The 17569-nt window shown below is 44.9% G+C and overlaps 1 protein-coding gene across 5 annotated transcripts in view; it reads right to left on the bottom strand.

Moving 5' to 3' along the window:
• CTIF (cap binding complex dependent translation initiation factor) overlaps nucleotides 1–17569 on the bottom strand; it is a 495423-nt gene that overhangs the window by 133505 nt on the left and 344349 nt on the right. For 4 of the 5 annotated variants that reach the window (XM_036756570.1, XM_036756578.1, XM_036756586.1 and 1 more), the window contains 2 exons: nucleotides 8020–8494; nucleotides 3983–4282 (listed from right to left, as the gene is read on the bottom strand). In XM_036756570.1, the coding sequence (XP_036612465.1) occupies nucleotides 3983–4282; nucleotides 8020–8494 (775 nt within the window). The remainder of the gene's footprint in view (nucleotides 1–3982; nucleotides 4283–8019; nucleotides 8495–17569) is intronic. The other variant, XM_036756603.1, reaches the window with a different exon arrangement.

Here is a 17569-nt window from a genome sequence, read left to right as displayed (position 1 = left end):
TGGCTTAGAATATAAGCTCTCCATAGTCACGGATTCCAGGCTTTGTATCCTCGGTACCTAGCACACAGAAGGTGCTTAATAAATGCTCGATTGTTTAGAAGATATTCTAAACCATTTAAATAATTACCTCATATTTGTAATGAGAGGGGGGCAAAGAGATAGGAAAGGGATGGGGAAAACAGGTTAGAGGGAAAGTGGGTAGTGAAGAGGAAGAAGAAAAGGCCTGAATTTTTTCACTGTTAGTTGTCTTATTGTATGCACACATTATGTCTCTCTAACAGATTTTAAACTCCTTGAAGGAATAGAATTTCAGAGTTGAAAAGGATCTTGAGGGGTCATTTAGTTCAGGGCCGCAGGTTTCCCACCCCTGAATTTTAGTTCAATGCCCTCATTTAAAAAAATAATGAAATTGAGACCTAAAGAGATGTGACTCATTTAAAGTCACTCAGCCAGTAAGAGACAGAGCTGAACCAGAACTTGGGGCTCCTGACTTTCCACCCACACTGACTTGTATACAGCCTCCCCACCCCCTGCCGCTGGTGTGTGGCACATCTTGCACAAACAAGGCAGACGCACAAAAATCATACTGATGGACTGCCTGACAATCAGAAGCATTTGTGGCTTGTAAATAAAAACTGAATTATTTTAATCATGACAGGTCACAGTGAACCTCCCTTAGCTAAGGGTTCAACAATCTTAGGTTGGCTCCCCAGAGCTGTCAATGACCTCAATACCTCAATTTATGCCTTGGTTTATCCACAGGTAAAATGGGCATATTCAGCATAGTGACATAGCGGAGTGGGAGCTGATTGACTCTGGGCAAGTCACAACTTCTCAGGCAACTCTTTACAACTAGAAGCTGCAGATGGTACAGTGGATAAAGCACTGGCCCTGGAATCAGGAGGACCTGAGTTCAAATACTGCCCCAGACACTTACTAGCCATGTAACCCTGAGCAAGTCACTTAACTCCAATTATCTCCGTAAGCATTTTGGCTTATGTCACCTCAGATCCCTTCCCTCCTTGCCTTGTACCTCTCCTTTTCAATTTCCTTTTTCTGAATTAACGCCACCCCCTCCCCCCCCCCGACCCCGGCCGCCTTGCCCACCCCCTTGACATAATCAAAAGCAACAGAGGAGGTCCCAGCCAAGGAGCTGTGGAGGAGGGTGGAATCCTAACACATGGTGGTGGTTGACTTTGCACACAACAAACCAGCTGCTATGAGTGTGTCTCACAGGCCTGTCACATCCTGGCCAGAGTCATTAAGGCTGGTTTCTGAATTGCTCTGTGTCAGCCAAGGCCGTCTCTGCTTATACCTCGGACTCACAAGCCAGATGGACCTTGTCCTGAGATAAGGTGGGAAGCTTGTGTAGCTCCTGAGAGTGAAATGAAGCGAGGTCCTGGGCGTGGGGGTGAGGGGATGGTGGCCAGCGTGTGGAGGGGGGCACAGGCTATGGATGTATGCTGGTAACAGAAACGTAAGGGTTTTTTTTTTTTTTAAAGGAGGGGATGGGGTTAATGAATGAAAATGGTTATGTCTTGTGTGTCTGGAGAATAGAAGAAGGGTAGGCCTTGTGTTCCTTTCATGCCCGTGTCCCACCAGCCTGGCAGCCCAGCTGGGCACAAGCTCTAATCCCTGATATCCTTGCTGAAGCTTGAGGCAGGCTAAGGTGCTGGAGCTCAGCTGGCTAGCCCTGGCTTCCAGCATAACTTACCCATCAGCCTAGCCCCTTCCAAAGACACTTTTCCTCTATGTGAATCAGGGGGCAGGAGGAGAGGAAGGGCCAGAGGGAGGGTGTTCTCACCCCAGCAATCTGTCTTGCACTATGGGAGCCCTCAAGACAACACCAGAGGTCTAGCGTGCTCAAGAGACAGGCAGCATACGCATTGGATTTGGAGGTTAGGGTTAGAGACCTGGGTTTGAATCCTGCCTCTGATACTTGTGTGATCTGTCAAGCAAGCAATCGAGGATTTATTAAGTACCTAGCATGGGCTAACTGTTGTGCGAGTCACAGGGGATACAAAAACCCAAACCAAACAGAACATGGGCAAGTGACTTCACCTCTCTGAGACTCAGTTTTCTAAACTGTAAAACGAAGACAATGACGGTACCAAATCAACAGGGTTTTTTTTTCTGGGGGGTGGTGGTGAGGGGTAGGGTCAGCTGAGATAATGTATGTGAAGTATTTTGTAAATATTAAAGACCAACATCAACGTGAGCTATTGTTTTTAAAAGAGCAAGAGGAAAAAATAAACTGATACAGAATGAAGTAGAATCAGAAAGGACATTGACACTGTAACATTCTGTACTATTCCCTTCTTTTTCCTTCCTTTGCTCCTTCCTTCCCTCCTTCCCCCCTTTCTTCTTTCTCTCCTTCCTCCCCTTTGTTTCAGTGGGTGGGGAGAATTGAAGAGAAAAATGAATGCTTCATAAATGAAAAAATCATGACATTAAAAAGAATAAAAAATAAAGGATAAATGGAAGATTCCACCCTTTCCCTGATGAAGTCATCTGACACATATCGATTCCCCAGGTAATGCGGGGACTCATCACCGAGAGTGGGAATGAGTCATGAATGAGGACCCAGCGAAGATCTGGAGACCCGAGAGAAGGCCGAGGGGGCAAGTCACACAGCAGCAAGGAGGGTTCAAACTAGGCAGAAGGAGGACGTTTCAGAGAGCGAGCACTTCTGGAGAGACACCAAAAGAAGCTGGCGCTCTTTTTGGGATAATATTGGCAAGCCATCTGCCCAGAGGGAGCTTCGTCAGGGAGCCTCTTCCGGTCCTGCAAGGCAACGTTTGGTGCCAATCACAGGCTATTGCCTTCCCTCAGCTTACTGTTCGGCTCATATCGTAAACTCCCATCTCCCCCAAATTTAGTTAACAATGTCCAAAGATGAAATGTAGACTGGCTACCCTTCCAGTTCTTTAAAAAAGGAAAGCCTTTTCTGATGCCTTCTGCTCTTTATAATATGGTTGTTCCCCATTACACCCCCTTCCCAAACTCTCGTCACAAGAAAAACAGTTTAGCAAAACCAACCAACCCGATGACTGAGTCTGAAAGCATAGGTGACATTTGGCAGTCATAGTTGTCCACTTCTACCAAGAGGAGAGGGGTGTGCTCCATCATCTGTCCTCTGGAGCCAGAATCTCAACCCCTTCTTGAGAGATGTGTTCAACTCTTATGTCACTTATGTAAATGGATGTGGCCACACGTTCTTCCACTAACACCCTACCCAGCCAAGATGACTGAACCTCGGTCTAAGACCACATGGGCCCATGAGGTCCACTTTCATACACATTCTCTCTTTCCCTTACTTATTACTCTCAAATCATACCAAAATAAGACATCGATTGGTATATAATAGAGGTAGCAATGTATGGTGAGGGTGGTAGGAGGGAAATGAGATTAGAAGAAAATTATACTTTAACAAAAATGTAACAAAGCTTTCTGGTGGGGGTTGGGGAAGGTAAATTCTTGCCAAGGTACAAAGGAACCAAACCATCCCCATTTTCTGGCTCTTCCCAAATACCATGGCATAGGTTCTACTCGAAGCCATATGAAGAAAAGCAATCCCAACAGTTTATGAGATAGAAATGGGAGGAGGGGATGGAGGAGACAGAGCTCAGAGCAGACCACAGCGAGCTCACACCCACTCACTCAGACTTAGCCAGAGGTCAGACCATTGAGCCTGAGTTAAAATGGAAAGACCGCGTTCTTTTTAAAATAGAAGGAAGGATTGGCTTGTTAGACTTACAGTGCCTATAAAATTATATTGGTCCTTCGTAACCATGAGACACGCATACAAACAAATAAAAGCTCTGTTCCTCTCCCGTAGCTCTCACCCTCCCTGTGAGCTTTTTAATTTTCTATAATTAATTGGGCAAGAATGGAACTTGGGAAAAGCTCAACTATGGTTAGAATCTGCAGCCTTCTTTCTAGTGATATGTACTGGGGGTGGCAGCTGGCACTATCCAATTACCTGCAGCACGTTGAGGAGAAGGCTCCGGAACTTGGTCCCTTCCACCATGAAGAGGGCCATTTTGTCACAGAGTTTCGCAGCCGTGAAGGCAAAACTACGGTCTGTCACGGCCTTTTGGTAGATGGTTCGGACAATCTCTCCCAGCATCTCTTCAGAGTTGGTGGAGTTCTGGGCCTCTTCCATGAAGGTGGTGAGTTGGGCATCCACATCGCTGCTGTTGTTCCTCATGCTGTTCAGAATCTCTATCAGCTTGTCCATCTTATTCCTCTGGGGATTGGGTGGCATCACTGTTACTTCTTCCTAGAACCCCCAGAAGGTAGGGGGAGAGAAAGGACACCAACAAAGAAAATCACTACAGGGTGGGGAGGAGTTACAGGACTCCTTTTGGTGATCCCTGCGAAGTGGACCACACACTCACCTGTCCTTTCCCATCAGGTCAGCTGTACTAGCGTGCCCATCTGGTATACTTGTGTAACCTTAGGCATCCTTATATTTTTGTAATCTTGCCCTCTGACCTCTCCGCTAACATAATTCATTGATTCCCCTCAGCCTTACCTTCTTCCATCATTGCCACAGCATCTTAGGTTGTTCTTTCTTGTGGGCTCTTGCTATCTCACAGGATCTGAAGCATCCTTCCCTGCCCTTCATCTGGGTACAATGTACATCTCTGGAGTTGGAGAACTTGAGTTCAAGTCCTGACTCTAAGGCTTACTAGCTGTGCTACTTTGGGTAAGTCACTTCACTTTCTTGGGTCTCAGTTTCCTCATCCGCAAAATTAGGGGGTTGGCTTAGAGTGAGACCCTGTCCAGCTCTGGGGCTATAATCCTGTAACTGGCAACTTCTTGGCTCTGAGCAGTCACTGTTATCCATGAGACCCAATGGGGGCAGAAAGTTAAATGTAGTCAACACTAGGAAATCCCAGAAAGGTCTTCCTTTACCAACATGGCTGCTGGTTGCCGGTGGGCAAGTATATTTAAAAAAGAGAAAACAAAAACAAAAAACAAAAGGAGACCCTCGTGAGTATTTATTGTGGCCAGGGCTGAAATGGCATTTTTGTTCTAAACTCTTCATTCTCAATTCCACACAACAATATTAGATTCTGAATGACTTGGCCAGAGCATGGGACCAAGAGTCGGAAGACCCGTGTTCTGACTCCGGCTCTACCACTAACTAGCTGTGTAACCCTGGTCAACTCACTCCCTCTCTGAGCCTCATACCCCTCATCTTTAAGATAGGGAGAATCTCTGAATAGTTAGGAGGCTCAGATGAGCCATAAAAAGTGTGAACCATAAAAACAGTGTTACACGAGTATGAGCTACTGACAAAGAACATAGGGTGGGGAGGAGAATCCTGGAAGCCCCTGGTCTTCCACTTACCAGTTATGGGCAAGAGACCCTCACCTCTCTGATCCTCAGTTTCCACATCTATAAGGTGGTAATAACAACACCTGTACCACCTACTTCACAAATCTTGTATATAAAGCATCATATTTGTGAGCTGTCATTATCATCATCATCATTACATTAAGTTATCCTGACTGGCAGGAGATAGGGGACGGAGGGACAGGAACACAGCAGCTATAAAGGGTGGCTGGCAAGAACTCGGGGCAGATTATCAAGTGTGAAATTTTCAAAGAATGAAAAATACAGCTTTGCCCTCTCCAATTTCCCAAACTAAATATGTTACTCAGTAATATTTCAGGATTACTAGAGAAGTCTTGGCTGGGGTGGAGAAGGAAGGGATCAAGTCTAAATGTGGGGCTGGAAATAATTTCCTTCCAAGGTTACTTACCCTCCCTTGCCTCTATTGGGGGAAACTGGGTTGGCAGGGGCAGGTGGAATAGGGAGGGGGGCTCTGGTGCTTGCTTTCAGGGTCTGGGCTCTCTTTATAAAAAAGCCCAGCAACAAAGGGAGGGCGTCAGGATACCTGGGTTCTAGTCTGAGTTCTATTAATAATTAGCTCTGTGACTTAGGCATGTCATTTCCTAACTCTAAGCTTTATTTAGGTTCCTTCTTTGAGATATAGTATGTTGCAATGTATGGAGAGCTTGGCTTGAAATCAGGAAGACCTATGTTCAAATCTTGCCCCTAACATTTACTAGCTTCGTGACCCAAGGCAAATCACTTTATCCCTTGTACTTCACTTTGGGAAACTGGGTTTATAGGGTGAAACCTAGGCTCAGCTGTGCTTGGCCTGATCCATCACATATGACACTGAGGGGGAAGGTTCCTGCTCTGAAGCAGAGGCCCTTGAAGGCCCCATGATTCCACAAGGCAGGGGAGATTCCCAAAGCAAAGTATGGCAGTCCTCAGCCTTACAGAAACACACCTGAGTGGGCTTTCAGACATACAAAAAACCCTCTCGAATCCAGTGCCCAGAAAGCTTTTTAGAACTTGGCGCAGAGTTATTAAACACAGGTTATTCATCCTATTGCATCTATTCAATTCCTCATAATTAGAAACTTGACTCAAAACCTCTCCAGGGGTAAGATGATTTTTTTCTACTGGGATAAACTGACACTCTCATTGTCACTGGCTTCAAGAAATCCCTTGAAGATGGCAGGTCTGTGAGAGATGATAAGCAGAAGGGAGTTTCTTTTCTGAAAAGACAAAATAATTTTGTCTTCTGGGACGTGTGTTGATTTCGTGGAGTTCTGGGGGGAACCATGGGTTTCCCAGGAGCATGTAAGGCTGCTTATGTTCAGGTACTTCCATTTCAATTAAAAATCTGTCCCATTCAAAACCTACATTTCTGGACCTTACTGTGTCTTTTACTTCACTCTCACACTCCAACCAGCTGGCTCTTGGGTCCTAGTACCCTATCCTGCTGCCAAGCAGCCATCGGGAATAGAGGGAGACCATACTGGAAAGCCCCAAGACCTTCAACACACAAGACCCACATGAATGTGTATGAACAGGACAACACGAGGAATTCAATGCTAAAGAGTGGAAACTCTTGTCTGAGTGACATATGAATAAAAGCAGGCAGCAAGAGCCAGCTGAGAATGAATCTCCTGAAGCAGATGCATGGGAGGAAGTATCTTGTGCCCATGCATGCCTAGACTGCCATGTTGTGAGAAGACAAACAGAGGAATTCAGCTAGCAATTAATAAGGCTGGGTGCTTCAGGAGACCTCAACTCCATTGTATTTGACTAATGGATGCTTTGCGGCAGGAAGTGAATAAATCCTCTAAAGGCTATTTCCCTGGTGTGGTGCACCCCAAAAGGTGAGAGTCTGTGAAACAAGGACCAAATGGGGAGTCTAGGTTCAAGATCATCCATCGAAAAGGAGACAGTACTTTTCTTCTTTTCTTTAGTGAAATGATAACAACAACTCATACAGCGTTTTAAGGTCTGAAGGTGCTTTATATACAGTACTTCATTTGAAGTATATGTCTGAGATTGGCACAGACAGTAAGACTGACTAAAGACACCAGACATCATTACTAGGGTGAAAGTGGCTAAAAATGAAAGGGAAGGCTACCGGGACTATGGAATTTACTAGCCTTTTTCCATTTCACAACAATCCAAAGAAGAAAAGAACACCCACCTTCCAAAATGACCTCTGCAGATGCTCTGGAGACACTCAAAGACTGGACCATTATTTACCTTGAGTAAAATATTAATCTCCCTCATCTTAGGATCCAGAGTCTTCCCCCAAACAAGTGGACAACAGTAAAGAGCACAGCTTTCCTCATTTCCCTCTCTCTGAAGTCCTCAGGCATGGTATGATGTGTTTCTGGCCTGTGTCATGACCCATGAAATGAAGGTGCCTACCTCTCCCAATCTGACCCACTTGTCTCAGAGTCCGTGAACCAAGGGCTGTGGAATGGAATTCTTGGAGGTGCGTGTCTACAGCAATACTGTGATTTCATCCTCTAGTAACCCTCTGCCCTTTACTTACCTTGCCTTTCATCCTGCCATGGTTCCCACTACCCTCAGAAGCATGCAGCCTGTGGGCTGGCCTATGCCATGACCCATGTAATGAAGGTGCCTACCTCTCTGCTGTCCTCCCAGAATAATTTAAAATTCAATTACCGGTACCTTTTCCTTTAGTCTTCGCCTCAGCCTGTCTTTGGAAGACTGGAGCAGGTTAATTTTGGGCCGCTCCCCAATCCGATCATTAATAATACTGTCTTTTCGTTTGGCCTCCACCTCCAGGCCTCCAGGCTGCTGAGGTGGTGACCTATCCGTTGGTGGGGCATCGGGGTTCCGGTGCATGTCCAGGGGGATATGCACTGTGCACACAGGGGCATCCTCGATCTTCAGACTCTCCGTTTCTTTGGCGTTGTTGCGGTGGGTAGCAGCCTCCTTGTCGCCGGGTGGATGTTTTGGGTTGTTGTGGTGCCACCGTCGGTTCTGGCTATAGCCATGGTGGTTAGGCCTCCCTGAGGGGTGGGGTGCCTGGCCCCCCTGGTAGGATTTCTGGTGGTCTCTGTTGTGTTTGGCACTGCCTGGTTGGTGGTCACTGTGCTGCTGGGACTTGTTCCCACCTGGGGGCCTCTGCTGTCTCCTGTAAAACCCAAATTGGAAAGGGGGAGAAAAGAGAGGAGAGAGGAAGAAAGAGATATGGGGAGAGGGGAAAGGAAGTGAGTAGAGAGAAGGTAGGGAAAAGAGAACAGAGGGTAAACAGAGGAGAAGGAAAGGGAGAGGGAAAGGGAGGATAGATGAAGAAAGGAGAGGGAGAAAGAAAAGGGGAAGAAAGGAAAAGAAAGAAGAGGAGGAAGAGAGAGGCAGAGAAGTGAGAGAGGGAAAGAGGAATAGAATGGAGAGGAGGGGGAAGAGAGAGAGAGAATTATCAATGCATAATCAGAGCCTTTAGCCTGTTGCTTAATCAAGCACAAGGCATTTCCTCAAATGGATTATTTCTCACCCTAAACCCAGAGCCAGGAGTCAGGGAAAAGATGATATAGTTACCTACATGGTATGACTGAGAAGCCTTTCCCTGCTGAAAAAATTTCTCCCTCACTAGCATTTCCCCATACCTGAAATTCTGTATCAGTGGCAAAAGGCCACCTAGACATGCTGGACAAATAGCAAGTGTTAATAAAGGCTTGGAGAATGGAACTCAGTTTTCATGGCTGATGATTCGCTCACTCCACAGAATCCCTCAGATGTCCTTCCATGTCATCATCTCCCACATAGACTCCCTAGTGCAGGGGCAGGGCTGGCCATACCATCACAAGGTCCAATTAGATTGCATTAACTGAAGGGTGTCAGGATCCCAATGCCTCCAATATCTCCCTAAACTGGCCTGTGGGAGTGGGATCTGGGAGGAGGGATGGCTGTGATTGTCCTGCTGAGAAAGAGAATCTTTCCAAAGGAGGCAAGGCTTTAACCGGGCTGAGGTTAAGGCCTTATTCTCTGGGTAGGGTAACACATGATCAGTTTCCCCAAGATAAGCAAGGACCAGATGGTCCCATGCTCCTGCTTGTCCTCAACGAGTGAACAGTCACTAGCAGCAAATGGTGATCTTGGAAGAAACATGGAGAAAGGCAGAGGTGCCGGAGGGTTAAGAGTGGACGAATGTCTTGATTTTTTTTTTTTTTTGGAGGCGGGAAGGCAGGGCAATTGGGGTTAAGCGACTTGGCCAAGGTCACAAGCTAGTAAGTGTGTCAAGTGTCTGAGGCTGAATTTGAACTCAGGTCCTCCTGACTCCAGGGCTAGTGTTCTACTCACTGCCCCCAACTTTCCTGATTTTCAAAAAGAATAAGTTGGATTTTTTACAACTATAGCCCAATCAGGTACGAGAGTTTGACTCCAATTTTTGAGGGATTAACAAATGCCCAAAATCATTATTAAATGATCTGTGAGGGAAAGGGAAGTAACTGTGAAGAATTATCTGGATCCACTGAGAGCAGGTCATGACAGACTAGCCTCATTTCTCTTTTTGACAGGGTTACTAGACTGACAGTTCAAGGGAATGTCATAGATATAGTCTACTTGCATTTCAGACAGGCTGTTGACAAAGTTTCTTATGACATCCTTGTGGACAAGTTGGAAAGACATGGACTGGATGGCTGTAGAGCTTGGTAGACTCAGAAATGATTGAATGGTCTGACATGAAGTATGATGATTAATGTATTGATTGATACCAAACTAAAGGAGGGTGTGTGTGTTACATTGGAGTGCCCCAAGACTGTCCTTTGCACTATTCTACTCAACCTGTTTTTATCAATGACTTGGAAGGAAGCACAGATGGCATGCTTATCAAAGCTGAAGATAACACATAGCTGGAAGAGTTTAACATGTTGTCTGGCAGAATCAGAATCCAAAAAGATCTCAAAAGGCTTATTATAAAAATGTGAAATTTAATAGGGATAAAACATAAAGTCCTACACTTGGTTTCAAAAAATCAAGTGTGAAATTATAGGATGGTGGTGATATAATGAGACAGTAGTTCACATGAAATAAAACTGGGGGTTTAAGTGGACTGTGTACTTTTATATAAGTGAGTGATATGTGGTCACTAAAAAAAGCTAATGAAATCTTAGGCTGCATTAAATGGAAGCATGATGAACAGAACAGGGAAGATAAAGTTTTGTTGATTTCCCTTCATTTTTCTCATTTGTGTTTATTACGGATCAGCTATAGCCCCCTTTCCTACTCTTTGCTCTTTCTCAATGAGCTATTTTGAAGCCCAGATTGGAAACAGGAAAATTCCCTGGCAAATAATTCTTGACTCCCTGCCATTTTGGTCATCTTTGTTTAGAATTTTTATAGTGCCTAGGGCAACTACCAGTGTGGTGCCCAGGAGGATAGTTGACAGTGCTTCTTGAATCTCCTGATCCTCATCATCGGGCCTCAGCTCAGTTTTGCCTTCAAGAACTATGGAGGGTTGTCTTCAAGGGATTCTACCCTCAACATTCCCACCCAGGACTAGGAGGCCATTTATAATGGCTGGTAGGCAAAAGATCATTTTTTTAAAAAATGCAATCTGGACCAGAGGTCCTGTTGACTCCTAAAACTACCTATCCTTTTCTGTAGAAATGGGTTGGACATTTCTCAAGCACCAGGATTCTGGTGAAGGTTTAAAGACAGTTAGATAAAAATTGACCAGTAAGTATTAAATCAATTGAACCGCTCATCTGCCAAAGAGCGGCCCCTCAAGGAATCTGTGTGACGTGTTAAACCTCAACCATAAAATGAGAGAGTTAGAATAAATTACTTTGGAGGTCCCTCCAGTCTTAGATACATGTTCCTCAAATATGACACTCCATCTCTCATCTCTGTCTTTTTGTACTGGATGTATCCGATGCCTGGAATGTTTTATCCCATCATCCCTATCTCTTGGTTTCCCTGGATTCCTTCAAGACCCAGCTCAAATTCTACCTTCCACAGAAGGTCTTTCCTACTCCTTCCTTTCTCAGATTGTCTTACCTACTCTTTCCTATATACCTTGTATGTATATAGAAGGGCAGCTAGGTGGTGCAGTAGATAGAGTGCTGGCTCTGGTGTCAAGGAGACTTCTCTCCCTGAGTTCAAACCCAGCCTCAGACACTTACTAGCTTTACGATCCTGGACAAGTCATTTAACCCTGTCCGCTTGTTTACTCAGTTATAAAATGAGCTGGAGAAGGAAATGGCAAACCACTCCAGTATCTTTGCTAAGAAAACACCAAATGTGGTCATGAAGAATCAAGACATGACTGAATGACACCAACAATGCGTCTATACATATTTCTATGTTGTCTCTCTTATTAGGATATATGCTTTTTAAGGGCAGGAATGGTTTTTAGTCAACAAGCATTAATTAAACTCCTAATATACATCAGGCACTGTGCTAAACACTGAGGATACAAAGAAAGATAACAAAACCTGAGCTTAATGGGGGAAACAGCAAGTAAACACCTATGTACAAACAAGATATATACAGGATAAATCGGCGAAGATCAAATGAGGAAAGGCATTGGAATAAAGGGGGACTGGGAAAGGCTTCTTGTAAACAGTGAGATCTGAGCTGGGATTTGAATGGGTCAAGGAGGTCAGGAGAAAGGGATGAGGAAGGAGAGAATTCCAGGAATGGACACTAGCTAATAGTGAAAACACAGAGTTGGGAGACAGAGTGTCTTATTGGAGGATTAGCAAGGAGACCAGTGTCCCCAGATTGCAGAGCACGTGGGAGGGAATAAGGGGTAACAACGCTGAAAGGGTAAGAGGAGGCCAGGTTATAGAGGGTTTTGAATACCAACGGATTTTATATGGGATCCTGGAGGGGACAGGAAGCTACTTGTTGTTGTGTTTGTCCCTTGTTCTTCAAGAGGACCATGACATCAGGGAGATGATGACCTGACCCGCAGTTGGCTTTGATTCGAGTGAGGGAGGGCTGTGCAAGGTCACCAGCCTCACTTTCACCTCCTGAGCCATCTCGGTCCAGTGACCAGTTATTCACCAGGATGACTGGAGATGGCCCAGGATGCAATGGGAGACTAAGGTCTTTTCGGGTTCTCACTTTGCGTGAGGTACTTGAGTTGATTGAATAGGACATGCTCAGACCTGTGCTTTACTAAGATAAATCTGACAGCTGAGTGACAGATGGGTTGGACTAGGGTGGTGGTAGTGTCAGGAGAAAAAGGAGGTGTATATGAAAGATGTTACAAAGGCAAAAATGACAGATCTTGGCAGCAGATTAGATATGGGGGAGGGGAGAGTGAGAAGCTCAAGATGACACCTAGGTGTGAGCTTGGATGACTGGGAAGATGGTGGTATACTCAATGGTAACGGGAAGATTAGGAAGAGAGGAGTTGGGGGGAAACACATTGAGTTCAGTTTTGAACATATTGAGCTTACGACGTCTATGGGACATCCAGATGTAAGACTGGAGGTCAGGAGAGAGGACAGGGCTGGATAAGCAGACCTGGAGAGATGATCAAGCCAAATAGTTGAGAGGGAGAAAAGGTGAGGGCCCAGGGCAGAGTCTTGGGGGATACCCTTAGTAGGTGGGTATAGCCTAGATAAAGATCCAGCAAAGGACCCTGAGGAGGAGTCACACAGGGAAGAGAAAACCTGGGGAGAAAAGAGCACCGAGGAGAAGAGGGTGAAGTGACAACATCAAAGACTGCACAGAGGTTAAGAAGGATGAGGACTGAGACACGGCCGTATATTTGGCAATTAAGAGATCACTAGTAACTTTGCCCTTCTAGGAATCTCCACCGTTCAGCACAGTGCTCAATAAATACTTACTGACCAACCGACTGATTCTCTATTGAAACAGGCAAAAGCAAGGGGATTTTTGTTTTTACCCAGAGGAAAATCATATAGTGTTATACACAGAAGGGGCCTTAGGCTTGTACTGCTTGGGTGACTATGTCTAAGACTGATATCCCTCACACAAATAACAAATAATTAGAGTTCTTGCCGTGTGCCCAATACTGGGGGAGGGAGAAGGGAAGAGCATTTATAAAGTGCCTACTATGTGCCAGGCACTGTGCTAGGTGCCGAGGATACAAAAAAAGGCAAAAGACAGTCCCTGCCCTCAAGGAGCTCACAATCAAATAGAGAGACAACATGCCAACAAATACGTACAAATGAGCTAGATACAGGATAAATAGGAAAGGGTCAACAGAGGGAAGGTACTGATATTAAGAGGAACTGGAGAAGGCTTCCTGCAGAAGGTGGGATTTAGTTAGGACTTAAAGGATGCCAGTAGATGGTGTTAATGAGGGAGAACATTCCAGGCATGGGAGACAGAGAATGCCTGAGGCCTAGAGATGGAGTGTCTGGTTCACAGAATAGCCAGGAGGCCAGTGTTACTGGATTGAAGAATATGTTTTGGGGTGTAAGGTAAAAGGAGGCTGGAAAGGTAGGAGAGGACTAGGTTACAAAGGGCTTTGAATGCCAAATGGAGAATTTGCATTTGCTCCTGAAGGTAACAGGGAGCCATAGGAATTTATTGAATAGGGGAGTTAATAGGATCATTTCTGCACTTTAGGAAAATTACTTGGGCAGCTGAATGGTGAACAGATTGAAGTGGGGAGATACTTGACACAGGCAAACCTGCCAGCAGGCTATTTCAGTAACCCAGGCATGAAGTGATGAGGGCCTGCACTAGAATGCAGTGTCAGAGGAGAGAAGGGAGTGCACTTGAGAGATGTTGCAGATACAAAATCTACAGGTCTTGGCACATCTTGGATCAGGGGTGTGGTGGGGGAGGGGTGCTGAGAGATAATGAAGAATCCAGGATGATTCCCAGGCTGTGAGCCTGAGGGACTAGGAGAATGGTGTTGTCCTCTACAGTACTGGGGAAGGTAGAAGGGGAGGAGGGTTCAGGGGGAAAGAATGAATTGTGTTTTGGACACATTTAGTTTAAGACATCTACTAGACATCCAGTTCAATATGTCTGAAAGGCAGCTGGAGATGCAAGGTTGGTGATTAGCAGAGGTTACTGCAGGTAAATATGAGAATCATCAGCCTAGAGAGTGTAATTAAATCCATGAGAGTTGATGAGATCGTCAAGTGAGGTAGTGTAGAGGAAGAAGAGAAGAGGGCCCAGGACAGATCCCTAAGGGACACCTATGGTTAGAGGGTGTGATCTGGATGAGGATCTCTCAAAAAAGACAGAGAAGGAGCGGTCGGATAGGCAGGAGAAGAGAATGGTGTCCTAAGAACTAGAGAGGGGAGTATCAAGGGGGAGAGAGTAATCAACAATTTCAAAGGCTGCAGAGAGGTCAAGGAGAATGAGGATTGAGAAAAGGCTATTTGGATTTTAGATACAAGCTTCTCCAAATTCACTGGCAATAAATGTGTTACTTTTCATAGAATAGGGAACTAAAAGTCTTTGTGCTAGAAGGATAGTTAATATGCTGTACGGGAAAGAATCAATGCTCTTTTGGAGCAAGAAGAACTGGGTTTGAATTCTAGTTTTGCTACTTAATACCCAGGTGACCCTGAGCAAATCGCTTAACCTCTTTCAGTATCAGGTTCCTCAGACCAGACCTCTCAAGCAAGAAACAAGACACATCCAAACTAACTTCAACAAGAAAAGACCAAGTTGATGGAGAAAGCAAAAGGTCCAGTGGCTAAAAAGAGTCGGGAAAATGATGATAAGTAAGATGGCATTCTTGGGATCCCAGATGCTGAGCAGTACTCAAATCCTTCTGTCATTTCCAGGAGCCTTTTGGCTTGTCTTTTTCTCCTTTGGTTCTTCAGTGATGCTGGTGCTCAGCCCCAGGGACAGACAGAAAACAGTTCAGCCAGTGTCTGTTAAATGCCTACTGTGTGTACTCAACAAGTTTTTTCTTGTTGAATAAACAGAAATAAATCCTGTAAAAAAAACCTAAAACTCAAAACAAACAAAAATACCTGCCCAAGTCCCCTGTTCAGAGTCCAGCCTAATTTCCTCAATCAAGGAGAAAAGCGTGTCTTGTGGAGGAATTAATTTTGTTATTCTCCCACTAAAGGAGTATGGCACACTAATCTGCTTTCTACTGAACCAGCTCCCCAATCTTGGGCATGCACTTCCGTTGCCTTAAGTGCAAGAATTAAGTGTCCCCACCTCGCCCCTCCAAATCACCTTCTACTCCTCCCCATTTCTATATTAGCCTGGCTCACGAAGTGCTTACCTTGTCCCACCACGTCCTCTAGAACAGGTGTTCTTATCATCAACAAACTGTCTCAAACCTTCACACTTTTCAGTCTCATTTCCTGTACCACCTCACTTTAATGGGAGCCTGCTTCTCCCTTATGGGTTCTCTGTACTGGTGGACACTCTTCCTATTCTCTCCAATTCACGTCAGGGGCACAGGAGTGCTTCCCATTTCTTGGTACCGCTTGCTTCCCACTGACGTGTCAGGACCATTCCTCTACCATGGTCCATTAATGACCTTTCCCTTTTTTTGAAGTCCGTACGGACCACAAAGGGCAGCTAGGTGGTGCAGTGGATAGAATGCTGAGCCTAGAGTCAGGGAGACCTCAGACATTTACTAGCTGTGTGACCCTGGGCAAGCTGCTTAACCCTGTTGGCCTCAGTTTCCTCAGCTATAAAATGAGCTGGAGAAGGAAATGGCAAATCACTCTAGTATCTTTCCCAAGAACACCCCAAATGGGGTGGCAAAGAGGCAGGCACGACTGGAATGACTGAAAAACAAATGGACCTCTCTCCCACATCCTCAAGGAGCTCGATCAGAATAGCAATCCCTTCTCTTTCACTAACTTTAATCTCTACTTTATCACCGGATACATCCCTTCTGGAAGTTTGAGCAAGTCATTTAATGTCTCTAGGCCTCAGTTTCCTCATCTGTAAAATGACGAGGTTGGATTAGATGGCCTCTCCACATGTCATCCTATGTTCAAGCCCCCTTAGACCCGATCTCTGATCTTTCCTTGATTTAAACACACCAGTAGGATGCCACTGCATCTTCTTTGCCCCCACCTCCATCGCAACTTTTCTTGATTTGCTTTATTCTCAGGGTCTCTACTTCTTCACTATACACTCTCCTCAACCCCTTGCCCTCACATTTGACTGAAACTGAATGACCTCCTGACCACTAGTCCTTTGTCAGTCCTCATCCTCCTTGACATTCTTAAAGCTTATGACACCTGGGACTCCGCCCTCTCATCCCTCTGTCTCAGAGACAACACACTCTTCCAGTTCTTCTATCTGTCCAACCTCCCCTTCTTGGCTTCCTTAATGGTCTCTCAGCTTTCCCTTAACTCCTTAAAATGAATCTTTGCTAGTAATACTTATGTGTCCACAGGGTGGGTCCATAGTTGTTCTTTCTCTTGGCAATGTCATTTCCTCCCCTGGCTTCAACTACCACCATTAGGCAGATAATTCCCAATTCAGTATCTCTAATCCTGACCTCTCTTCCCAGAACTGCACCTCCGATGACGTGTGCTCATCCGGATGTTCTGTTAGTACTTCAAAGTCAGCATGCCCCGAACCGGGCCCATTATCTTTCCCCTTACACCGACTTCTCTTTCTGACATTACGTTTGTCTGTGGCAGCATCATTCATCCACTCTCCCATGCCGGTAACCTTAGTGTTTATCTAGGATTTATCTTTCTCCCTGGACTTTGATATGCAATCTGTTACCACTTCCTGCTGAGTGAATCTCTGCTACATCTCTAGACTTTGTTTTCTTTTTCTCTATGACCACTATCACCACTGTTTGCACCATTACAATAGTCTTTTTTTCATGTCTTTCCACTTTTATGTCTTGCCTCTTCATGGTACTGCCAGAGTAAACTTTCTTATACAAATAGCCAGGATTTATACAGCACTTTACAAATACTGTCTCATTTTATCCTCACAACTACCCTGGGAGATAGAGGCTATCATTCCCATTTTATAGATGAAAAAAGTGAAACAGATAAAAGTTAAGTGACTTTACCAAAATCACACAATTTAGTAAATATCTGAGGCTGAATTTGGGTCTTCTTTTTTTAATTAATTACTTTTTAGTTTTTGACATTAACTTCCATAAGATTTTGAATTTTAAATTTTCTACCCCTCCATTTCCTACCCCTCCCCAAGATGGAATGCAATATGAAAAAAGCTCTACATAAACATTCGTATTAAACATATTTTAATATTAGTCATGTTGTAAAGAAAAATTAGAACCAATGGGAGGAATCACGAGAAAGAAGAA

The sequence above is a fragment of the Trichosurus vulpecula genome, chromosome 1 (genome assembly GCF_011100635.1).
Source record: "Trichosurus vulpecula isolate mTriVul1 chromosome 1, mTriVul1.pri, whole genome shotgun sequence".
Lineage (NCBI taxonomy): Eukaryota > Metazoa > Chordata > Mammalia > Diprotodontia > Phalangeridae > Trichosurus > Trichosurus vulpecula.
The sequence above is the reverse complement of the archived record's forward strand: the minus strand, read 5'-3'. Positions and strand labels throughout refer to the sequence as shown.